The sequence below is a fragment of the Phalacrocorax carbo genome, chromosome 5 (genome assembly GCF_963921805.1).
Source record: "Phalacrocorax carbo chromosome 5, bPhaCar2.1, whole genome shotgun sequence".
Classification (NCBI taxonomy): Eukaryota; Metazoa; Chordata; class Aves; order Suliformes; family Phalacrocoracidae; genus Phalacrocorax; species Phalacrocorax carbo.
This window is the reverse complement of record NC_087517.1, coordinates 19,736,858-19,763,730: the sequence shown is the minus strand read 5'-3', so window position 1 is coordinate 19,763,730 and position 26,873 is coordinate 19,736,858. Positions and strand designations below refer to the sequence as shown.

At 41.7% G+C, this 26,873-nt stretch overlaps 1 protein-coding gene across 7 annotated transcripts in view; it reads right to left on the bottom strand.

Annotated features, from left to right (window-relative positions):
- SLC4A10 (solute carrier family 4 member 10) overlaps positions 1-26,873 on the bottom strand; it is a 178,561-nt gene that overhangs the window by 80,948 nt on the left and 70,740 nt on the right. For all 7 annotated transcript variants that reach the window (XR_010372987.1, XM_064451464.1, XM_064451465.1 and 4 more), the window contains one exon: positions 14,888-15,034. Coding sequence is in view for 6 of the 7 variants with exons in the window: in XM_064451464.1 (XP_064307534.1) it covers positions 14,888-15,034 (147 nt within the window). In the remaining variant the exon portion in view is untranslated. The remainder of the gene's footprint in view (positions 1-14,887; positions 15,035-26,873) is intronic.

Here is a 26,873-nt window from a genome sequence, read left to right as displayed (position 1 = left end):
GCACAAGAGCTCTCAGTTCCCAGGTGTAAGAAATCAGGCAAGAAAGGGAAGAGACCAGCATAGATGAGTCAAGACCTGCTGGTCAAACTAAAGAGCAAGAGGGAACTGCACAGGCAGTGGAAGCAGGGACAGGTATCCTGGGAAGAGTATAGGGACGCTGCCTGGTTGTGTAGGGATAGGGTCAGGAGGGCCAAGGTGCGGCTGGAGCTGAATTTAGCAAGGGATGCAAAGAATACTAAGAAGAGCTTCTACAGGTATATCAACCAGAAAAGGAAAGTTAAAGAAAGCATACCCCCCCGCCCCGATGGACAAGAATGGTGGCCTAGTATCAACAGAGGAGAAGGCTGAGGTACTCAACAAGTTTTTTGCCTCAGTCTTCACTGGTAACCTCTCTCCTCACCCCTCCCAAGCAGGATGGAGACCAGGGGGATAAAGTCCCTCCCACTGTAAGGGAAGATCAGGTTTGTGACCGCCCCAGGAGTCTGGATATACAGGCTGTGATACAAGTCTATGGGACCTGATGAGATGCATCCCAGAGTCCTGAGGGAATTGGCTGATGTAGTTGCCAAGCCACTCTCTATGATATTTGAAAAGTCATGGCAGTGAGGTGAAGCCCCAGGTCACTGAAAGAAGGGAAACATTGTGCCCATCTTTAAAAAGGGAAGAAAGGAGGACCCAGGGAACTACCAACCTGTCAGCCTCACATCTGTGCCTGGGAAGATCATGGAATAGATACTCCTAGAAGCTATGCTAAGGCACATGCAGGACAGGGAGGTGATACAAGGCAGCCAACATGGTTTCACCAAGGGCAAGTCCTGCCTGACCAACCTAGTGGCTTTCTATAATGGAGTGACTACATCAGTGGACAAGGGACGAGCTATGGATGACATCTATATGGACTTCTGTAAGGCCTTTGGCACGGTCCCCCACAGCATCCTTCTCTCTAAACTGGGGGGATATGGATTTGATGGGTGGACTGTTCGGTGGATAAGGAATTGGTTGGATGGTCGCATCCACAGCGTAGTGGTCAATGGCTCAATATCCAGATGGAGACTGCTCACAAGAGGTGTTCCTCAAGGGTTGGTATTGGGTCTGGCACTGTTTAATATCTTTGTCTGCAACATGGACAGTGGCATTGAGTGCATCCTCAGCAAGTCTGCAGATGACACCAAGCTGTGTGGTGTGGTCAACATGCTGGAGGGAAGGGATGTCATCCAGAGGGTTCTTAACAGGCTGGAGAGGTGGGCCCGTGCGAACCTCATGAAGGTGAACAAGGCCAAGTGCAAGGTCCTGCACGTGGGTCGGGGCAATCCCAAGTACAAATACAGGCTGGGTGGAGAATGGATTGAGAGCAGCCCCGCAGAGAAGGACTTGGGGGTACTGGTGGACGAAAAGCTGGTCATGAGCCAACAATGTGGGCTCACAGCCCAGGAGGCCAACCGTATCCTGGGTTGCATCAAAAGAAGTGTGACCAGCAGGTCGAGGGAGGTGATTCTCCCTCTCTGCTCCACTCTGGTGAGACCCCACCTGGAGTACTGTGTCCAGGTCTGAAGCCCTCAACACAAGGACATGGACCTGTTGGAGTGAGTCCAGAGGAGGGCCACAAAAATGATCAGAGGGCTGGAGCACCTCTCCTATGAAGACAGGCTGAGAGAGTTGGGATTGTTCAGTATGGAGAAGAGAAGTCTTCAGGGAGACCTTAGAGCAGCCATACAGTACTTAAAGGGGGACTACAGGAAAGATGGGGACAACCTCTTTAGCAAGGCCTGTTGTGACAGGACACGGGGTAATGGTTTTAAACTATTTAGACTGGATATAAGGAAAAAATATTTTACTTTGAGGGTGATGAAACACTGGAGCAGGTTGCCTAGAGAGGTTGTGGAGGCCCCATCCCTAGAAACATTCAAGGCCAGGTTAGACGGGGCTTTGAGCAACCTGATCTACTTGAAGATGTCCCTGCTCACTGCAGGGATGGTTGGAACTAGACGACCTCTAAAGATGCCTTCCAACCCAAACCATTCTATGATTAAAAAACAGCAACAATCTCTTCCACTTTACCATTTCTTTTATTGCTCATCTCTCTCACTGATCAATCTTCTTTTTTCTTTAAGACCATTTCAACCTCTACTCTAGACCCCCTTCCAGCCTCTATTTTTTTTTTAATTCTTTATGTTCCTCATATCCACATGTTGGTATGTTCTAGAGAAGGATGGAGTAAATGCACAAGCATCAAGATTTAATCTGAGACTAGAAAGCACATTCTGGTCAAGAAGTGTGCAACTTGTTGAGCCTATTTCCCAGAAGCACAAAATTCAGTGATATATGAGCTTGCAAAGGATAAGCGCATATGACTAGTGACAGAACATGGAAAACAAGCTACTTTGGTAGAGAGCTGGACTGCAGTGAGAATCTGATAATAACCATTGCCAAGAACATCCTGTACTCATGGTAAAATCAGCACTAGAACTGATTTAGAGCAACAGCTACTGTTAAGTAATAAATGAGTAGTGTTGCACAGCAGAGCTCCAATTTTATGACAGTTATGATACCCATGCAAACGCACGCTTTCAGCATGAGAAGGGAAGTAGAGGGTCAGAAATGCACTGAAGTCAGGTAAGTAGTAACAAGGAAACACCTTGCTGCTGTGATTTTCTTCTACTGGGTCTTCTGTGTAACATACAGCTACTTGACTGACAACAGTGAAGAATCTGTATAAATGACAAAACACCGACTAAATTCTCTTCTTCCTTGTTAACACACCAGTAAAACTAGCTGCTAGATTCTGGCTACCTGGTTTTTTGCTGCTGTAATTTATATTGGTGTCTGAAGCCTGCAAGCCACAGCTTCATTATCAGACACCAAGCTGGAAACTGAAAAATAATTATTTGCTTTATAATACAATAATCTTATTTCAAGGACAAAACCCCAAGAGAATTAAACAATAGGAACACAATAAAATTTAAAAAAAAAAACAAACCAGATCTATAAGTTTGACTTGTAAAACTGAGTTAACAGTATTACTCACGTGAGCAATGCCAGACGTATTGATGGATTTGGCTCTTATTCATAAGAGTAATAAATACCAAATATGTCATTAATGTGTTATACTGAAAATTAGTTATAAGTGATTCAAAAGCAGTATAAAAGAATACTTCAACTGCTGACTGTCAAACTGTGATAACTTAATCTTCTGTGTAGAAGCATAATATCTGTAAACTGGTACACTCAAAATTTTTATGAAGTCTAAGAAAACAGAAATTGGCTTGAATATTATGTGTCTATCCTTACTTCAAGGAGTACAGCCAGTGTAAAATAGAAATTCTTCATATTATTATTGCTGTTTCTGAAAAGCAATGAAAGTAGATTAAGCTAAAAAAATAAAATTAATTGGACTAATTTGTTACATTACTATTTCTATCACTGCAGTTGTTTTATATCAGAGCACAGAGATATTAGAAGCAAGGTGAATTTAAAGTTCCACAATAAGCATCTGAAGATTCTCCCAAGTAAATGTCTCATGACCAGTTCAGTAAATCCTTCAGGATGAGCTGGGACTGGGGAGAAAGTCTGGTACGTGGCATGAGCAGAAGTACCAACAACCACCCATGTTCAGCTAATGAGCCATCTCAGTCAGGAAAAGTTGAAGCAGCTTTCTGTTTGCTGTGGTTTCACCAGCCCATGGGACCCTCCTGCCAGACTCTGTGTTAGACCTGAGTTTCCCGGGGCTTGCGTTCACATCATCTGTGCAGCACTTACACAAACATCCAAACTATCTCTGGTATCTCAAATTCACTGCATGCATGGAAAAACTAAATATTCCAGGTTTAAAAATCTGTATAACCCCTCTGCACTGCTAAAAGGGTAAAAAATAAGACCTGCTGGACACCCTATTGTCAGAAGCACAAATTCACACTGGGATTCACTTCTGCAGAAAGGAAGTGACCCTGAGCAACCTGACATGCTGTTCACTACTATGATCAAGAGAGGTTATCCTCCCCCTCTACTCTGCCCTAGTGAGACCACATTTGGAGTACTGTGTCCAGTTTTGGGCCCCCCAGTTTAAGAAGGATGTGGAACTGCTTGAGCAAGTCCAGCGGAGAGCTACCAAGATGATCAGGGGACTGGAGCATCTCCCTTATGAGGAAAGGCTGAGAGTCCTGGGTTTGTTCAGCCTGGAGAAGAGAAGGCTGAGGAAGGATTTCATAAATACCTATAAATATCTAAAGGGTGCATGTCAAGAGGATGGGACCGGACTCTTTTCAGTGGTGTCCAATGGCAGGACAAGGGGCAACGGGCACAACTTGGAACACAGGAAGTTCTACCTCAATATGAGGAAAAACTTCTTTCCTGTGAGGGTTCCTGCTAGAGCAGTGGCACAGGCTGCCCAGGGAGGCTGTGGAGTCTCCTTCCCTGGAGACATTCAAAACCCACCTGGACACGTTCCTGTGGCCCCTGCTCTGGGTGTGCCTGCTCAAGCAGGGGGGTTGGACAAGATGATCTCCAGAGGTCCCTTCCAACCCCTACCATTCTGTCATTCTTTGAATTGTCCATATTGTCAAAAGATAAGTTTATTTGACATAGCCCTCAGGTGATGGAAACAATTCATGTGAAGAAAATGCAGAGTGTGCTTCCTGAAAACAAGATTATACTTATAGGGATAATGTGCCAGAAGAGCAAACAGAGAATACTTTCTCTCAACCTAACACATGACTTCTAAGGTCTGTGAAGAGATTTTCAGAAGTATGCTGTATGGCTGTTTACTATTTTATGAGTACTTCAGTAATGTAAGTTTTGTTCTAACTTTTACCGTGTAGTCTGATTAAAAAAAAAAAAAGTAAATTATGATCCCTGCCTTTACTGATTGCTGAGCTGAAGGGCAAAGTCCAAACTGTACAGGAAGGAGGTGGGGGGAGAGTCCCCATCCACCACTTCCTTGATGAGTACAAGCAAGAGAATGATGAATGTTTCTCTGTGGGTGAAGTGAACCTTCCTTTTCTGCGATCCTTCGAATTTTTCACGCTATTTCCCCTTTGTCTGAAAGGAGTTGTTACAGATGACAACTGTATTAAACCAGTTTGCTCCCTGTCTGCAGCCCATCCTGTGCAGTGAGCAATCAAACAAAGAAAAGTTTGTATATTTACTATTACTTAAATGTGAATGTACGAGAGCATGAGGCATGGATTAAATCTTGTCTATGGCGTTTACTATCTTACGTGAGCTTCTGTAACGTAAATTTTATTTTAATGTTTAGCATGTTCTCTAATATAGAAAAACAGTAATTTTTCATCCCTACATCTACTGACCCTGATCAAAAGTATTAGCCTACTAATTATACCCTTAAATGCATTTCTCAACAGGCTTAGAAATACAGAAATCTGTTCTGACAATTGAGCGAATACAGTGTTACCAGAAATACATTTTTGTACCTTTTCTAGAGTTTATCAAGAGCAGAGGACAAAATTTGGAATACATTTTGTATGCACCCAAAGCTGTGTTTCTGCTTGTGGTATGGCTTGGGCAGATTCTGTGCAGTCCTGCCTGACGCAGGGCAGTTTGTCGCAGGAGAAATCCTGGTGCACACTGAGGATGAGGTATCACTCTGAATGGTGCAGTGGAGCCCAGGTATTGCTGAGCTGAATTTATGTGGAGGGACTGAGAACGATCCTGCTTTCTTGCCACAGCCCAAGTCTTGATTTCACCTTGTTCCGTTAGGAAAGAGAGAGCAGTCCTGTCCCAGAATTGTGGTTGCACTTGGGGATGTTTTAAATGGGGGAAATGGCAGTTATGGCTCTGTCCTACATGTGTTTTGCACAGCAGGATGCTTATGTAGGCCACCATTTCCCCCTGCCTGCACTCAGCGCTGTTCCAGGGAGAACCTTTTCATGTTGCTCTCTGGGAATTACGTTATTAGCAGTTCTGGCTTTCGGTTCTGCTGTTTTGGCATGTCTATGCCCATATTCTGTTTTTGTTTTAGGGATGTTAAGGATGTTACAAAGAGTCACAGAATGGTAGGGGTTGGTTAAGGATGTTACAAAGAGTCACAGAATGGTAGGGGTTGGAAGGGACCTCTGGAGATCATCTTGTCCAACCCCCCTGCTTGAGCAGGCACACCCAGAGCAGGGGCCACAGGAACGTGTCCAGGTGGGTTTTGAATGTCTCCAGGGAAGGAGACTCCACAGCCTCCCTGGGCAGCCTGTGCCACTGCTCTAGCAGGAACCCTCACAGGAAAGAAGTTTTTCCTCATATTGAGGTAGAACTTCCTGTGTTCCAAGTTGTGCCCGTTGCCCCTTGTCCTGCCATTGGACACCACTGAAAAGAGTCCGGTCCCATCCTCTTGACATGCACCCTTTAGATATTTATAGGTATTTATGAAATCCCTCCTCAGCCTTCTCTTCTCCAGGCTGAACAAACCCAGGACTCTCAGCCTTTCCTCATAAGGGAGATGCTCCAGTCCCCTGATCATCTTGGTAGCTCTCCGCTGGACTTGCTCAAGCAGTTCCACATCCTTCTTAAACTGGGGGGCCCAAAACTGGACACAGTACTCCAAATGTGGTCTCACTAGGGCACAGTAGAGGGGGAGGATAACCTCTCTCAACCTGCTGACAACACTCCTTTTAATGCAGCCCAGGATACCATCAGCCTTCTTGGCCACAAGGGTACAGTTCTGGCTCACGGTCAACTTGTCCACCAGCACTCCCAGGTCCTCCTCAACAGAGCCGCTTTCCAGGAGGTCAGCCCCCAGCCTGTACTGGTACATGGGGTTGTTCCTCCCCAGGTGCAGGACCTTGCATTGGCTCTTGTTGAATTTCATCAGGTTCCCCTGGCCCAGCTCTCCAGCCTGTCCAGGTCTCGCTGGATGGCAGCACAGCCTTCTGGTGTATCAGCCACCCCTCCCACCTTGGTATTGTCAGAGGATTTGCTGAGGTTACACTCTATCCCTTCGTCCAGGTCATTGATGAATGTATTGAACAGGACTTGACCCAGCACAGACCCCTGGGGAACACCACTAGGAACAGGCCTCCATCCAGACTCTGCCCCATTGATCACGACCCTCTGAGTTCTGTTGTTGAGCCAGTTCTCTGTCCACCTCACTGTCCACTCATCCAGCCCACACTTCCTTAGCTTACCTGTGAGGATGCTATGGGAGACAGTGTCGAATGCCTTACTGAAGTCAAGATAGACAACATCCACTGCTCTCCCTTCATCAACCCAGGCAGTCACACCATCACAGAAGGCTATCAGGTTGGTCAAGCATGATCTTCTCTTGGTGAATCCATGTTGACTGTTTCTGATAACCTTCTTATCCTCTACATGCCTGGAGATGACCTCCAGGATGAACTGCTCCATCACCTTTCTGGGGATGGAGGTGAGGCTGAATGGCCTATAGTTCCCCAGGTCCTCCTTCTTGCCCTTTTTGAAGACTGGAGTGACATTTGCTCTCCTCCAGTCCTCAGGCACCTCTCCTGTCCTCCATGACCTTTCAAAGATGATGGAGAGTGGCTCAGCAAGAACATCCCCCAGCTCCCTTAGCACTAGCAGGTGCGTCCCATCGGGGCCCATGGATTTGCGAGGATTCAGTTTGCATAGGTGATCTCTGACCCAGTCCTTCTCAACTGATGGTAAATCTTCCTTTCTCCAGATCTTATCTCTTTTCTCTGGGGGCTGAGATGCCTGAGGGCCACCCTTAACAGAAAGACTGAGCCAAAGAAGGCATTCAGTAACTCCGTTTTCTCTGCATCCTGCATCACCAGGGCCCCTCCTTGTTCAGCAGTGGGCCCACTGTATCCCCAGTCTTCCTTTTACTGCTGATGTATTTAAAGAAGCCCTTCTTGTTATCTTTGACATCCCTCGCCAGATTTAATACCAAGTGGGCTTTGGCCTTCCTTGTCGCATCTCTGCATACCCTGACAACATACCTATATTCCTACCAAGTGGCCCGTCCTTTTTTCCACACACTGTGAGCCTCCCTTTTCCATTTGAATTTCTCTAGAAGCTCTTTGCTCGTCCATGCGGGTCTCCTGGCTCCTCTGCCTGACTTCTTCCTAACAGGGATGCACCCATCTTGAGCTCGGAGGAAGTGGTCCTTGAATACTGTCCAGCTCTCTTGGACACCCTTGCCTTCCAGAGCCCTAGCCCATGGGATTCCTCCTAGCAGGTCTTTGAAGAGGTCAAAGTTGGCCCTTTTCAAGTCCAAGGTGGTAACCCGAATCATAGCCCTGCTTCTACTTCACACTATCCTAAACTCAACCATCTCATGGTCACTGTGGCCAAACCTATCCCCAACTCTCACATCCTCAACCAGCCCCTCTTTGTTTGTTAGGATAAGGTTGAGCAGCACATCTCGCCTTGTTGCTTCCTCCACCACTTGCATCAAAAAGTTGTCCTTGATGCTCTGCAGGAACCTTCTGGATCATGCATGGCTCGCTGTGTTGCTTTTCCAGCAAATATCAGGGTGGTTGAAGTCCCCCATGAGGACCAGGGCCTCCGATTGCAAGGCTACTTCCAGCCATCTGTAGAAGGCTTCATCAACTTTCTCTTCTTGATCAGGTGGCGTGTAGAAAACACCCACAACAGTGTCACCCATATTTGGCTGTCCCTTAATTTCTACCCACAAGGTCTCAACTTGTTCTCCTTCCACTTCAAGGCAGAGCTCAATGCATTGCAGTTGCTCCCTCACATAAAGAGCCACTCCCCCACCTCATCTTGCTGGTCTGTCTTTCCTGAAAAGCCTGCAGCCATCCACAACCACATTCCAGTCATGCGAGCTATCCCACCATGACTCTGTGACTGTAATGAGATCATGGCCCTGCGACCACACCCAGACCTCTAGTTCCTCCTGTTTATTACCCATGGTGCATGCGTTGGTGTACAGGCATTTCAGAAAGGTACTTGAGCACACAGGTTTCCCCAGTGGGGTGTACGAGGACCCACTATAGCCATGCAAACCGTTGAGGTAGTTGGTCTCCTGGTTGCCATCACATGAGGCCACCACAGCACCTTTATCACTGCTCAGGTTGTCCTGTCTTACTCCTCCATTGTGTGTGATGGCATTAGCATTGCCAGTTTGTCCCCCTCCCCAGTTCCCAAACTTCATCAGTTCTCTTCTTCTTGCTTGACTCTTTAACGTTTCATAATTGCAGGTTTTTTTAATGCAGATTTTCTGCAATGTGTTCAACAGCTGCCCAGAGATTCAAATTTCCAGTTTCATCCTTCAGCAGACAAAGCCTATAGTTAAGGGTAGGAGAATTCTCTTAACAGCTGTACTGTTTACAAACTATTACATTTGTCCGATTAATACCCCTTTGAGGTTTGAGGTAAGCTACCAAACATAGTCAGCTGAGTCCTTCCATTATACTTTCTTCAAACCCCTCTAGTAACCAAGAAAAGTCCCCCTTTGCAATTAACTTTTTCACTTGCATTACCTTCAGAGAGCCCTTCCTGAACTGTGTGTACAGTCCTCTGTTAGGCTCATCTCCACGGCTGCTCACCTTCCCTTGCCACATCCAGCATCATGAATTACAACTTTAAGCCTCTTTAACACTACAGATTATTAAAGGCAGATATCTTAAAAGAACAAATCAAGCCTTATAAAACATAGAATGGTTTGGGTTGAAAGGCATCTTTAGAGGTCATCTAGTTCCAACCATCCCTGCAGTGAGCAGGGACATCTTCAAGTAGATCAGGTTGCTCAAAGCCCCGTCTAACCTGGCCTTGAATGTTTCTAGGGATGGGGCCTCCACAACCTCTCTAGGCAACCTGCTCCAGTGTTTCATCACCCTCAAAGTAAAGAATCTCCTCCTTATATCTGATCTAAATCTATTCTCTTTCAGTTCAAAGACAATACCCATGTCCTATCACTACATGCCCTTGTAAAAAGTCCCTCTCCAGCCCTCTCAAAGGCCCCCTTTAAGTACTGTATGGCTGCTCTAAGGTCTCCCTGAAGACTCCTCTTCTCCATACTGAACAATCCCAACTCTCTCAGCCTGTCTTCATAGGAGAGGTGCTCCAGCCCTCTGATCATTTTTGTGGCCCTCCTCTGGACTCACTCCAACAGGTCCATGTCCTTGTGTTGAGGGCTTCAGACCTGGACACAGTACTCCAGGTGGGGTCTCACCAGAGTGGAGCAGAGAGGGAGAATCACCTCCCTCGACCTGCTGGTCACACTTCTTTTGATGCAACCCAGGATACGGTTGGCCTCCTGGGCTGTGAGCCCACATTGTTGGCTCATGACCAGCTTTTCGTCCACCAGTACCCCCAAGTCCTTCTCTGCAGGGCTGCTCTCAATCCATTCTCCACCCAGCCTGTATTTGTACTTGGGATTGCCCCGACCCACGTGCAGGACCTTGCACTTGGCCTTGTTCACCTTCATGAGGTTCGCACGGGCCCACCTCTCCAGCCTGTTAAGAACCCTCTGGATGACATCCCTTCCCTCCAGCATGTTGACCACACCACACAGCTTGGTGTCATCTGCAGACTTGCTGAGGATGCACTCAATGCCACTGTCCATGTTGCAGACAAAGATATTAAACAGTGCCAGACCCAATACCAACCCTTGAGGAACACCACTCGTCACTGGCTTCCACAAGCCCCAACAGTGTCTAGTCCTAGAAGACACCACAGAGGGCTGAAATCAAACCCCAGTCCTCACAGCTGTGTTCGCTTCACTCTTACAAAACCTGTGCTTAAGGACACCCTGCTGAGAGCTGAAGTCTTCCTATTCCACCCCATTTTAAAATAGAAATATAAATATCTTTAAATTTTAAGTTGAGTACTATAGAGTTATTTGCTGGTTACAGGCAAATAACAGACATCAAAATACATTTAAAATTGCCACTAAAATCCATCTGCATACCGAGCAAGTGCAACCCTACCAGCCAAAGGGAAGTCTGTATGAGACTTTCAGTGCCACCATGACCTGCAGTACTGATGGAGCAGTCCCAGCCACCTTGTGGCCCTGTAGCCCACCAGGGCTGGCACCCACCAACCTCCCAGCAAACAGCACCAAGTAGCTGCTCTAGGCTAGGAACAGCTTTTTTTTGTCAAACTAGTTTTAATTTCCATCAATTCCCTAATTTAATTCACAGAGCAGCCATGATACTTGCCTCACAAGGAAAGCTGTGGAGGAGAGGAGCTTGAAGCAGTCATGAAACTGGGGCCTTAATTACAACAGCAGTGTTTCAGCTGGGAGTGGTAAACCTCCTCAATAAGGCAAACAGCACTACTGCATTTTTAACTAGAGTGGATAACTTCACTGGCTTTCTCATTTTCTTCCAAAAAATTATGAGGCAAGATGGTAGAAATCTAGATCTTGAAATAACTTAGCTTACAATTTTTACTATCCGAAAAAGCCTCTCCATGAGCAAGCCATGCAATCTGCAAACTGTGCAATTCAAAGGTACATCATTATGGTAAAATCTTGTACAACCTCAACTCATCAAGAGGCAACAGAGACAGTGAGAATCAGGTGTGGGGAAAACAAAAATAAAACTTAACTGATCCGTGCCTCCAAATGACAGGACTACTCCTTTTTATTCCACTAACTACATATTCTACATATTATTTGTCTACAAGCTGTGAATCTGCACACTGAGAACACTTTGGTTTTTTTTTGAAAAGTGACAGTAGGAGATCAAAAAAAAACAAACAAAAAAAAAGCACTTATGAGATTCCGTCAGGATATTCCAAAAAATCTCTGCAGAAACATTCCCTCAGAAAGTAGCTGGTACAGATTTCCCAGCCAGGACTCAAAGGCATTACAAGGAAGCTTCCAGGCATGGGCATTACACTGAATACAGATGATTTGTAACCATGTTGATACAAAGAAAACTGCTTAAGAAATTGTTTTTCCCTGTATAGGAACCAGGTGGGCCCTGTCCACTCTGAGTGGGGCCTGCATAGCCCCACGGCACTATGTGCACTGCGCAGCTCCCTGAAGCAGTGATAGCAGAGCAAGATCTGCACCTAATAGTACTTCACAGATGAAACTATAAATTATACAGTTATAAATTATGACAAAAAATAATGCTTCATCCCCTGCTTGGTTAACTGAGCAGTCTGGAGCAGTTCATGTCTGAATATTTCAGGCCTTTACTTGTTCCAGCATCTCTAGTATTGAGTTGTTGCATCTTTGGCTTTTATTATACCTCCTTTCAAACTTCACTGCTTCAAAACACTGCTAATTTATTCTCTTGTATCATAAAAATCCTAATGTATTTTTCTGACTTACTTCAAAGCACTGCTTTCTATCAGCTGGTCTCACCGTGCTTATTTTCTCTATCTTTCTTCTTGCACCTGCTCACTGAAATGTTCTTTCTTTCCCCTCTTAGCCCCAGTTCCTAAGAACACAGCCTCCTACTATTCAGGAGAAATGCGTTAAAAGGGGTATATGATGAGAGGGAACTAAGCTTTTCTGCGTGTTCAATTAAATGAGAATGATTCATAATTAATGGACTATTTTGGATCTTTTCTCTTAGGTAGCACAGTCCTGCGTATTAATTTATGCATCATGAGTAGGAAGTGCATTTGTCTTCCTTGCAACTTCCTTCAGCCTCAGGGTACTGTTATAACCTTGCAGTCATGGCAAATGAGAGCTAAGAAGCATTACTGAGGATTAGTGGATTCAGATTTAGTGCAGGAAGTATCTGTTGCTACCTCTGTGTAAACAAAGCGTAGAAAAACTATGCTTATATTCTCTCTAAAGGCAATGCTTCTCCCCAGGCAGCACAACTACCTGTCTGAAACTCCTGTAAGGAAAATCCATACTAAAAACAAGGATGTGAATATAGACTACAATTAATCCCTGTATAATTTTGTCTCCCTGCTCTTACTGTGCTTAACACCTCCATCACTGTATAATTTTCAGATTTGCCTTCATTAGGCAAATCCCTTTCACTGTTGTCTATGAAATACCACATTTCTGCCTGGATGGACAGATGTCAAAGCTCATTCAAAGTCTGGTTCTCTGGCCGAACTTCCAGGAGTCAGATAGCCAAGGGGAAAAATCCTCAAGTTTTACTACTGAGATATTATTTCGGGGTGGAAAAAATTGATACTTCCAGATTTTTCTAAATGTTTGGTAGTTCTGTCTCTGGCTCCTTTTCAATCATTATCATCTAAGAATTTTGAAGAGTATCTTCAGCATTCTGGATCCAGAGAAGACTTGCATGTTTCTGGCCTGTATCTTGTCTGTCCTGGGCTTTGTAAAAGCAACACACCCTTTAATTGGTAGTTGTAATACCTTTACAAGTGAAAATGTGACTTACAGAAGTGCAGTCCTGTATTTATTTCAAACAAGTACCTGTGGACAAGCAAGCGCTGTGAACACCAACTTACAAATGGACTTCAAACTATCTTTTTCGTATTACTGCTATTCCAGTCTTGGAGCTCTCTTGAACATAGGCTGATCTCCACTTAACACCGAATTGTGTTGAACAGAGCATTTTACTGTATGCAGAACTGTCAAAGATTATTAAGGACAGATTCAGTTAAGGACAGATTCAGCCAGGTTTTTTTTTTTTTGTTTTTTCTTTTTACTTCTGACATTAGGAAGGGCACAGAAGGGCACAAGCCTAGGTATCCAGAAGTTGAAAGAACAGAGCTAAGTTCTCAGCCAAAATGTGTCACATACTGGCACTTAAATAAAACCAGATGACGCAACAGAAGACATTGCTTCATAGTTTAAGATATCTCACTTCTTGGCTAATGTAACTTTCAATTGTTTCTTTTTAATCTGACATTACATGTATATATGCATATTCTTTTGAAAACTATTTTAATAATTTATGAACTTTGTTGTTTTCCAAGAAACTGGTTTCAATATAGTATTGGGTTTTCGTACATTTGAAATACATTCCAGACAAAACCGCCACAGCCAATTTTTTCTTCACTGTTCAAAACATAACTCACATCTACAAAGTTTGAAAAAGTCTTGACTTTGTTTCATTCTCAGTGTAATTCATTGGGAAAAATTTGAGTATTTCAAGCTCTTTACAATATACTTAATCATCAGTACTTATAATGTACTTGTTCCAAAGCTTTCTACATACATAATACAAACTTCAGATTAAAAGAAAGTGTTATAATTCCTATTCTGTAACCTGAAATTACACTGGCACATTCCCTAATGATTTAAAAACATTCTTCTGTTGCACACAGACAAATTGTTTTCTATACATGTTTCCATTATATTTTTGACATTTACTATAGCCTTGGACATTTCAGAACGTCTGTTTTTGTTTTTGAACAGCAAATAATGTTCTCATATGTTTTGAGACAAAGCTTAACTAATTTATTCAAGTCTACCTTTTTTCTGTTCTCTGTAATGTTTAATTTAAAATTTTGAGAATTTTAGGCATTAGGTTACTTTTTCCTGTTTGCTGTCAAGTCCTCAGTTAGCAGACTCACCTCATATGGCACATTTCCGTATCACGTAAGGAAAACGGCAAACAATCTGGATCACAGTTCATATCAGATAAACCACTGCAGCTTCAGTAACATCAACATTATTGCAAAATTAGTTGTAAAGAACCACAACTCCTCTATGTTATGTTTCAGGGGCAAATACGCCAGAGCCTTCACTGAGGGCAGCTGGTGCCATAAAGCACTTACCTCCTCTCAGTGGTGGTAGCAGTCTACCTTTATGAGAACACTCATGGAGAGCCTCCTACAGCAGTAGAAATTACTGAGATTTTTCATGTATTGACTGCCACTGGCTGCTGCGCTTCATCAGAGTAACAAATCTTAGCTCTCCAGCAGAGTCTGGAGAGGGTCCGGTGGGTTCTCCAGAACCCCGCTGCTAATCATGTCCAAGCCGTACCAGGACAGAGCATGCATAATCACACTGATGTTTATTATTAGAAGATCTATGCAAAAATAAAATTTATCTTACCAAAAGGAGGAGATTCTCTCCCATCTTCTAATCCTGAATCTCGCTCTCTGTCTCTCTTTCTGTGTTTATGTCCACGGTGCCTATGGCGTCGATGACTTTTTCTTCCACCCAGTGGCACATGAACTCCAATGAACAATGTTCGATGACCTATAGGCAAAAAGAAGCTACCTTTTGAAAAGGGGCTTTGGCAACATAACAATATTAATACCCACAGTAGCATTAATGGTATAACAATTATTATAATTGCGTAATTGTATAATATTGATTATTCTAATGTTAACAGTCATAACATTATTGAATACAATAATGACGATGTAGCGTCACAGATACACAACCCCTTGATGAAGGGCAAAATCCCAGTATTGAAGTCCTTATGATACAGTGCCAGATTTATTTTTTTTCTTCAAATATGGATTTCTCTGTGTGAACTTTCATTAAAGCCACACAGGTGTTCTGTAAAATGTCTTCCAAACCAGTAACATGGACAGACACGTGAATCTCTTTGCATTGAACATTTGGTAAAGTTGCTGTTTGCTTTCTGTGTACAGGAACTTTACAAAACTCATTGCTATTTATGAGCCAAATCTTGACAGAATTCTTGTGGGAAAGTCACTGGAGGGGGGGGGGGGGGGGGTGTGGGTGTGGGGGGGCGGGGTGTGGGGGGTGAGTGGCATGTGAATAAGAAACCAAAAAAACAATAACAACCTATGGAAGCTAGACATTGCTGGTAGCTTAGGGTGTTTTCCTTCCATTTTATTTTTTAAAATACATAAGAAGGTACACATTGTCATGCCTGCCACCATCTTTGAGCCTGAGGAATTGTGTGCTGCTGATCAAGCCCAAAAGATTGAGCTCTCTTAGCTCTGTGGGCCAACAGGATCAGAGCACAGTAAAGCATTTAGAAGGGGGAAAGCACAGGGGAGATCTGCAGAAAGTACCACAAAACAGAACAAATGCGAAAGGCATCATGACTCACTACAGGCAGGTCTCCTACATTTACTCAGCAGAAAAACAGTCCAGATTATTCATCTCAAGTAACATTTATTTTCTCCTTGAAATGAGCATAACGCAGCTAGTGGGTAATTGCTGCTTTGCTGTAATCATTCAGCAGCGTCAATCATCTAAAAAAGGTCAAGAACATTAAACTACGTAGCACGTGATATCTAATCCCATGGAAACTCCAGCGGGGGCAGAAAACACAGCAAGGCAGCGTTTGTCACAATACATCAAAGAAATTCAAGGCTGACAGGAATTCTCTGCAGAGGCAGAGCTAAAAAAGCTGGAGAAAAGGCTCTGGACACCACACATAGTTACTTCCTCAACCTTGATTCACACAGAGGAGATGAGAAAGCAGAGGCATCAGTTTTGGGGAGATTATTCTTGTAGACTTCAGGAGATTTTTTCTGAAGCAAAGGCCACAAGTTGAAATTTTCCTTTTTTTTTTTTTTATTTAGTTTTTAGATACCTCTTTCTTCTTGATTATTACATTTAACCCAAGAAATTATTTAAAGAGAACTGCTGTCTTTGGTGTATTACAAATGTATTGCAATCAGTGGTGCATGAAACAAGGAAAAATATAATCCATAAAAAAACCTAACTAAAAAGATACTGAGGGACAGCAGTAACTGTACTCAACACTTCCTTGTCCCCTTCCTTGGGTAGAAAAAACCCAAAACAACGTTTTGAATTGAACGGAGTTACCCTTCCTAAGACTTTAATTCTTTCCAGAGGTGCAAATAAATTGCTTTTCTCATTTAGTAATTTAATACATTACTGCAGCTTTGTGATAGAAGTGGGCATGCTTATCCAAGTTCTGTGCCACTTCAATGCTCAGGTTGTTCCTGCATCAGGAAATGCAGATTCAGGTTCACACTTCAATTAATTTCCACGGCTGAATCCGGGACTGGAGTCTAGACTGTTCTTTGTTCAATAAATTAGGAAAAAGGCCCTAAAACAGCACAACATGCATGTGTGTCTGAATACAACAATTCTCCCTATACAGATAGAATCAGTTCACACTGAAAAGAAAACAGGAACCTGGAAACTGAAATGGATAACCAGGAAAATGCAAAATGGATTTTATTCCTTCTGTGTGAACCTACTGAGGCCAACAGAGTTCTACCAAGGCACCATTTCAATAAACACAATGAGGAATTTACGTCCTTGTAACAAGGTTCAGGCAAATAAGAGGAAAATAAAGAAATTGACAGGGGGAAAAGGAATAGTTTTCTACAGAAAATGATAGAGCAAAAAGCAGAAGGAAAAGATCTGAATAAAGAGTTAAGAAGTTCTGGTTTATTAAAAAAGCACAACTGTGGAGCAAAAAGAGACCAGCTGGGAACAAAAGAAAAATTAATGACTTCTAAATTGCTGGCAAAATGACAGTGAACGACCGGGGGGGTAGAGAAAAGAAATCCGATGAGTAACATGACCTTACTTTCAATTAACCTTTTGATTACAAAGATTATAAACTAGTGCCCAGAATGTAAGGTACCTTTTCCTGTACAAGCTGACTGAGACATTACTAAAGAAGAGTTTCCAGAGAGCTCCCAAGCCCAGAATGTCAATCATGAGGCTCCCCTGCATTCTCCAGGACAGAGCACGGCAGGAACACCACACTTGCTCTGACAGACAATTCCTTGCTGTCTCACTCTGGACAGGAGCATCCACACTTGTTCCAATGAAGTTCCTCAACGGATTCCCCACCCTTAAAGACTTACATTATTTGAATGTGAGAATAATTTGAAGATGAGAATAAACAAGAACTCTGGTTAATATAAAACTTCTACCTTAAATACCAAATGAATCTTTAAGACACAATTCCAAAACAAGTATTTTTCCAAAACAATACTTTTCAAAAAATTCTGCATTTCAAAAGGCTCTAAACAGGATTTGCTTTTACTCCCATTGCCATAAGGAAGTCCCAAGAATCAGCTAGACTCTGTCATTTTAATGTGTGCACAAAAGCAGTTGTTAGAAGACTTCTGACCCAGCGTAACACAAATACAGGTTGCAGATAGTTCCTGAACATCACTGACATCACTGGTAAAATTCCAAGTGACTCCAATGGAAGCACATTTCCTTTCCAAAAATGCAAAAAATTACAGACATTTTTATACCTTCAACACCTCTATTTACTATAAGACCTCAGTTAAACTGATTAAATTTTCCAAAGAAAGAACATGCATAATTTCAATTTGGCCGAAGTCAATTGCAGGATATCCAATAGGATTCAGATAAATAGTTTATAACTAATGTTATATGGGCATTTCTTTCATTTATCTTTAAGAGCTTTTTTGTGTGTTTTATTATTTAGTTCATTGGGATGCCGACTAAAAATACCTGAATATTGCTTAAATATTGTAAAATAATTCTGCTCTGCTGTATGTTTGCACAGCACCTCACTCAGATCATAACTACTCATTCTTTTGGCAAGGCTACAAAGGCACAAGTATGGGAAATAGTAACAACTGTAAGTTACATCAGGGTACATACTGTCAACATCGGGTACAACCTAACAACCATTATCACACAGAATTTACACATGGTTTTAAGAGGTGAGCATAACAAACAATGGATGTATAACTCTTTAAAGCCAAGTCTTCAAAAATACCATGCTGGGCACCACTTTTGGACGGTTTTACCACCTGCACTGTGCGCCATGTGCTGTAGAGTCCTATCACTTGAGAAAGGACTAAAGTTATTAGTTAAAAATCTACAAATGGATTAATGCTTTACTTTGTGTTCCATGTTTGCAATTGAAAAAAACTGTTTTGAACTTTTCCAATAGTTGTGTTTTCTTGCAAAAAATGTTATCAGCTTAAGTAGTCAATTACAGTTTATTTTATTATCACTATATTTAGTCAGTTAGTTTGGTTTGCTTCTCCCCTTTTCTGAGGAACTGTCCTGTAACGGGAAAAATTATACTTAAAACATTTCTTTATTGTGTACCTCTCAGCCAAGAACTACGGTGGATACGCTGTAAGATATTTTGTGCATGCATGCACAGACAGCCACACGTAATCAGGTCCGTGATACATATACAGATAAAAATGCACTCAGGTACACACATGCAGATTTGTGATTCTGGACAGACTTAGGTGTTTGGCCTATAGTCCTTTCTCAGACAAAAATGTCCATCTAATAGATCAAAAAGGATTTCTCCTACTCATCCTTACGTCAAAATAAATGAAAGAATTTCTATGCTGAGCAAGGTTTACTCCTCTCCATGGTTTATTTTATGTTTATGATATAATTTTTAAAATCATAATTAATTTAGATATCAGTGAGCCATAGGATTCATCTGGTCTTCCTGAGCTTCTTCAACTAACCTTGCATTAACATCAATAGATTTTTATCATGAAAAGATTGATTTTGTCCCTGCAAAAATACACTCTGAAATAAAATGTTTATTTCTTCCAGATGTGCCTCTAGGAAAGCTAAGCATAAGCACATACATAATTATCATCAGTATTAGGATTTAGGATCAAACTGTTTTTAAAAACTGAACCTCTGAGAAAATACATTACTATACAAAGATCGTTTACAATCTGAAAGCTTATTAAAGAAATGCAATACACTGAATTGATCTGCTCTGCAATGTCACCTTTATACAATGCTACTGTTAAATTGTATAAATAAATTGTTTTTTAAAAAGGACTATTCTTAATCAAATTGCACCTAGCTGGGGAACAAAACCCAGAACATAAAGATAGTTCAGATCTATGCATTTACAGCATAAGAGGCTTTGGCCCCTTGTGGTTTACCTTTGAAGCATTAAAACACTCCTTAAATAAAAATATTTTAGGGATTAAAGAAATAATAACCCTTGTTATAAAGTGTTCTTTTTAATTTTTACAGGATTACATTAATAAATCCAAATTGTATTATAAAAGATCTAAAAGGGATCCTGTTAATTGTATTTAATTTTCAGACAGATGGCAGTGTATATATAAGCATATGTAAAAATCAGGATTTCCCCTGAACTTTTGAAGAAAAAGTGTGTTGTTTTGTAAATACCTCTACTTTGTGGAGGTACAAATTCTTTGCCCTAGAAAAGACAGATATTAATATATCTTGCAGAGACCTTTCTCAGAATAAAATCTAAGTAGAAATGTTGTTTAGGGTTACCGCATTCCAGAGAAGAAATCTTCCTTACAACTAAATTTTAAGATCCCAATAGCAAATTAACCATTTAAAAACGCAACCTCAGAAAAGCAAGTATTTTCTGCATGGCCCTTGCAAATCGACAGATCTAACGTCTAAAAATGGTTTTCAGAACCTGGCATTCTGGGTCTTTAAAACATAAGCTTGTCCTAGCTACCCGTCTGATTCATTAAATAAATAAAAAGGAAATGAAATGTAGTGGAATTTCTAAAGCTTTGAAAACGTATATGCCATTATAATTTATGGTGCTTGATGACTGAACTTAGGAACGTCTGGAAATCCCATTACAATCACCTGAATGGATGTGACATTGCAAGGGGAAATGGAGATGGAGAGAAAGGCATTGTAAATCTTTGCCTTCATTTAGAGAAATTAATGTCTTTTTTAGTGGAACACTAAGAGTACAGACATTTTTGCTCCAGCGCCTCTCATTCTTCTTCCAAACATGATTTCAACACAGAAAACGCACACCCATTTGGTAGGAAGAACACACAGACGAAGCAAGTTCCGCTCCCCACTTCCCCATCAGCAGAGGCTCAGGCCTCCATGTTACACCAGGCACGTGAGGCTCAAGTGGGTACTTTAAGAGCTCCTTAGTGAACCAGCCAAGTTGGCGTCTATTGCATAGAAAGTGACTGTCCTGGATTTGAACATCCACGAGCGTCAGGTACTCGTGGTACATCTGCCTGTGCTGCCTTCCACCCAGAACGATCTCAATCTGCCTTAGGCACCTGCTGAGACCAAGGCTTTCTGATGCCTGCTCACTGGCATGACAGACAGGGGCAGATAAGGGAACAGATGGGTCTTGAAACGTCTCCAGAAAGAGCAAAGGCAGGCTTCTGTGACCTACTAAGGAAACACACTGCAAAGTCAGGGTGCCTTGAGAGAGAATATTTTGCCAGTGGTTTGAGCCAAGTCTCAAATGACTGCTGACCTCAGCAGGACTGGAGGAGTTTCTCCCTCCTCTGGAAAACACTCCATGCCTTGAAGCGCCTTTTATGTATTGCCAGCTAGAGCTTAATCAAATGCAATTTTCCACCCTCTCAAAAATGAACAGTGAGGTCGAGCCAGAAAACCAGCAGTCCCTGAGGAGTTAAAAAAATTGCCTTTTTCCTTATAGGAAAAAAAGTGATTATGGTGAATTGTGTAGGAGTAGAATACATGACTCATGAGCCATTATTGTGGTGCACCAGGGAGGCAGAGCTAAAGAGAAAGCAGAAAGGACAAACTCAGTGCTTCATAAACCAACAGTTTACATTGCTGTTTGTGGCTATGGTTTGCTCAAGGGACATTTTTCACCTTTTTGCCACACTATAATTTGGAGGAACTGACAAGAAAGCCTTCACAAATCTTTTAGATCATACACATAACTTCTGTTCTAGGTTAAAGTACAACAGAAATTATACAGAGAAAAAAATAATATCCCTGGTCCAAGAGAGCATTGAGGACATATTGAATACGGATTCAAGTCCTTATGAATAAGGACATTTTGAATATGAGCATCTCACTGAAGTCACTGAAGTTAAGGACCTTTCAAGGAGCACAGATCAATCACTGCCCTCCCAACTTATCTTTCCTTTTAACAAAACATTGTTCCAGGCTGTGGCTGGGCTAAAAAGCCTTTTTAACTGCACTTATGTTCATTCCCTATTTCCCCTACATTGCTCCAGAGGAGTCCAGAGGTGTGTGTGCACAGTTCTGTAACAAGATCAGGTCTCAGACTTTACCAGACTTAGAAAAAAAGTCAGCAGACACAGAATGTGAAAGGACCCTCTCAGACACACACACACACACACACACACACACACAGACACTTTCCACTGGTGGAAGGTGAAGCTGCGGTTATCAGAGGGAAGAATTTGACCTATATTTCTAGATTAGCAACAAGCAAAAAAAGAAAATGCAAACTCAGTACTAGCACAACTGTATGTTAAAAATTGAACTGCAATTTTCCAGCTTTCACCAATAATGCAGTTCATTTATGCCTATTTCATTTATTAGAATTTCACACGGTGAAATATTTGGAAATATTAGTTCCCACAAATACTGAAAAGGTTTCTTGTTAGTGAAGCTCAGAGCAAAGCCAAACTTCAAAACCCAAAGCTTATGATCAATAAAAGACTGCAGCGTTCAGCCAACACTATGTGATAACCTGTTTGCTTTCATTATTTCATTACTCTTCATGTGAACTTTCAAAGAGATTTTGTGAAAGGGTCATGCAGAGTTCTTCATGAATCTTCAGTGTGAACCATTTCCCACAAACATGGAAACACCTGGGAAGGGGCGAGAGACCCACGCGAAGGGACCAAACCAGGCAGTTGCCAAGGCAAGAGTGTAAGCACAGCTCAGGAGAAAAGTAGGGTCACAAGGAATACTGAGGGACATAGGGAAAAGGAGATAAAACTAAATGAGAGGCACTACAGAAAAATGTGCCTTAAGAAATGACAAATGGAACAAGCCAGAGCATGTAATACTTGGTAGGCAACAAAATGAAAGAATTCTGTGCTTGTAAAGCCAAAATGGTTATTTTTAAGAGACCTACAGCTATACAACCACATCCGATGTTACAGGCATAGACTAACCCAAATCTCTCTCCAGCCTTTACTTCCACAACTTATATTCTACCCCTCTATGTCTAACGAACGTTGCCTCAAGGAGCATGATGTAGGTCAGAGTGAACATCAACATGAACGGGGCACCCAAGGGAAGCAGAGGCAAGGAAGCTTGGAGCAGGGGATCCGTACTGATGGGGTAACAAATTATTTACAACAGGCTGTACCATCCTGGCAGCCAAAGGGAGGGGAGACCTTGGTTGATGTTCCTGTCTGGCCAAGCAGAATTAGTAGCTGACTTGCTTCTACGTGGGGGCAAGGCTGAATCAAGGCCAGCAGGTTAATAAGATTTATGTTTTTTCAGTCCTGTGAGCTGCTAGGTCCTATTAATTTTCAGGTAAATAATGTCAGTGGCAGACAGGTCCACTATTACATTATTTCTGTTTAAAAATGCCCAGTCTCTCAGAATAAAAGCCTACTTCAATATCTGGAGCCACTCAGACTTTTACGAAATTATATACAGAGATTAGAGTTCAATCACAATGAGCTTTTCATATATTAATCTTAACCGTATATAATCAAAATTTCATTAAAATGATTTTTACATTACTGTCACAAGCTAGAACAAATCTAAAAAGAAATAACTAAAATAACAATTTTTAAGAAGAATAATTAAATACCCTGCTATTTCTCTTTTTTTGGTCAGCAGGACATCTATCATCAAAAGTAACCTTCACCCAGGTTGTTAAATACAAAACATCTCTACAAGCACACTAACATTTCAAATTAAGTTTTAGTTTATTAAGTTTAAAACCTCAGCTTCTCATCATATATGGTGTTGCACTAGTGATGTCTATTTCCTAATTTAGCTTGAAGTCTTTTGTGACTTTCAGTAATCAGTCCACATAATCTAAATTCTGTCAAAAGTGTCAGAATGCATATTCTGAAATACAGTGATTTATATACTGGATACAGTGTTTAATGTGTCCTGAGAGACATGAAAGATAGCAAACTTGATTTCCCATGAGACAAATTTTTCCCATGCCACTTAGGCAGATAAAAATATATAAAACATTAAGAAGTCTAAGCAAAATCTTGACTTCTCTGAATCAAGGATCATGTTGCAATTTCCTCCAACAGAGCCAGAGTTCACCCGATTCATGCCCGGACCTCCGCCTAACAATCCTATCTCCTGCCCTCTCCCTGTTGAAGCTGCTTCTCAAACCAGGCCAGAGTAATACCCACGGCAGCTCTGAAATCCTGCCACAAAAATCCAGGATCTGCAGCTGACCACCTCTAGCAAGGACAGCCATAGAACTGTCACTTTCACTCTCAGCTGATACAGTGGGCATGAGCAAAAGACCTTAGTCACAGTGCACTTAGTGCCAATCCTTTTGCATATCTATATGGTCCAAAGGTCTCGGCATGTGATCTGAGAGAATCTGATATCTCCAGGCACGTACAGATGAATACAAATATTTTTAATCTATGAGAGAAAAAGTAGGTATATCCGTATTGTCTGAAAACTGGTAGTACTGAACATACATTGAAGCAATGGCAGACAGAGACAACAACGAGTATGTTGTCTGAGTGCAACTGTTTGTTGATGTGCACATCTGTTTATGAAAACTCACCTACCTGCTCCCAGTACAGGTACATGTACAGCCTGTCCTTTTGCAGTTAAGTACTTTGGTGTCCAGAATCAGTGCCCAATTCTCATTTAGGAATTCCACCACCGATAAAATGAAAAGCATATTTCAGTACAAATTTCGTCTGTACACACATTGAAAGATAACATGCAAGTATGTGATTATAACCAGGGGAGACAAGCTACTTGTTTTGCCTTTAGAAATGCTTTCTCTGTCCCTTCATTAACGCAACAGTCAGACAAATGACCTGTTTGGTATTAGTGACTGATTTTGACCTTACAACTCACGAAAAATGAATTAGTGGAAAAATCATTCATGCTGAAAATCTGAATGTCAAAGCTCTGCAAAAAATCCACCTCTGAAGCACTACAAAGCTTAAGCAAAAAGATACAACTGGAAGTACACATTGCAAGTATCATTACTGGCACAAAGACGAGCACCACATCTCTTTGGTTCCCGTAAGTACTGCAGTTCCTGTCCTACCTCCCAAAGTTTTACTACACTGCTCAGGGAAAGAAAACACTGATCTAGAGAGACTGAAGCAAAACTCTGGTTTTGTGGATGTTCTTCCAAGCAGCATTAACCATTGTATTTTCATGCTTTCAGCAAGATATGGACTTGCAATATATTTGCACAATGGCCGCCCCAGAATATGCAAATACAAGTATCTGCTGAGCCAAGAAATTTTGGGTGGAAATTTTAGTACACATTTAAACCAGTATTTCTGACATTTGAATGCTGGCAATCTAAAATTAAAAAATAGCAAAGTACTTACAACTTTAAGATTTAATCAGAAGAAACCGAATACTGATTTTCAGATTTAAACAACCTTTAGTTCTTCATATGAGCAGTTTTTGAAATGTTGCTGATACGGTGCTACTGAAACTTAAACTCTGTCAAAACTAGTCTTTGCTAGAATATTCAGCAACTAGCTATTTACATTTTTAAAACATAAACCCAATTAAATGTCTGTCAAAGAGCTGATTACTTAATACCAATTAATTAATTATATGATTTTTACTAAGGTATGCAATTAGCACCTGATTATATAATTTCATATTCTATAGTTGTTATGTCATTAGGAAAAAGTACATTTTCAGCAAAACCCAACACAATGTACACTGGATAAGACAGTGACATTTGTGAGTCACATCCACTGTTTCCAGACAGAGAAGTGCCTAGATATGCTGTGAAACAAATGGAGACGCTATTAACAGCAACTGGATATTAAAATTTACAATCTCTTCACATCATTTTATGTCACTTGGTATTTCTGGATGCAGTGATTACCTATTTAAAGACACACTAATCTGATTTTAGAGTGGACATGAAATTTAACTGAGAAAGCTAACTGCATTATGAAGGATTCTAAATTGAATAATTTGTTAGAACATTATGAAACAGTGTGATTTTAAAGAAAAGCAGACTCATTGGCTAACTACAGAATTTTTCAGTATTCTAAACATTTTTAATTCGTGGAAAGATTTGGGGGGGGGTGTCACTATCATGTTCTGACTTCTATTGATAACGTCCTAGGAGCAGTTTTTTGAAAGAATATTTTCACTGACATCTCACAGGAGCAACTCTACGCATATAGGAAGGTGAGTAAAAATAGTAATTAAATACAGCTTTAAAATTACATACTTGTTCAAACTTTGAGATGAGGCTTTAGGTTCCATATAGTCACATGTGGAACATCATAGTAATTATGACTGCCTTCACACTTGAGCCTACTCACGTGACTGAGCTTAAAGATGTTATTCCGCAGAAAGCTGTTCATTTTTAAAATGCCACCTTACCATCACCAGTAAAATGACTTGGCAAAAGGACATTTTTTGGGGCTAGGCTCACGCCACAAAACACTCTTGTGAGTCAGTATCATGAAGCAGGAAAGGCAGGGAGCCCCCATTCTTCTATTACGTGTTTCTGTAGGGACACCAGATAAAATAGTTCAGCTTTGTCCAAGGATGTGATCAAGAGACTGAAGACTACGTGCAAGGTTCAAAAAAAGGGGGTTGTTTGCCTAAATCCAACACTGTCATTGCCAGCCTGACCCACTGGCAGCCACTTACCCCTGGAGATACCAAAACCCTAAATGCTACCCTGGAAACATCTTACCTTAGATCTACCCTCGCACACGCTCAGACTTGACCCAGACTGAGCAGAGAGCTACCTACCTCAGACATGCTACACTGTGTGACATTTTACATCCTTCTGTGAAAGACTACCTCATACAGACTAAGACAGCCAGGCCCCTTTCAAAATGCAGCCATGTATACTTTTTGAGGCACTGCTAAGGGAAGCAACAGGAAGTTACTGTGTATCATGTTGACGTTCACACGAAATCATCGATACGGCCATCACACAGCAGAGAACACAGAATTCATACAGCCAGAGAGAAATGCAAGAAAAAAAATTATGATGAAAGGTAGGCATTTAGAAAGCTCAGGCTCATACACAGATGAAGATACCTCTCTTTAGACCTCAGGCAGGTAACTTTTCAGTGTAGGATGCTGAAATACCCCCCAGATCTTTGTACTTCCTTTTGGCAAGTTCCTGCGGCTCTGTGTGACAAAGGCAAGAACCTTCCATGTCCCACCACAAGAAGCTAACTATTAA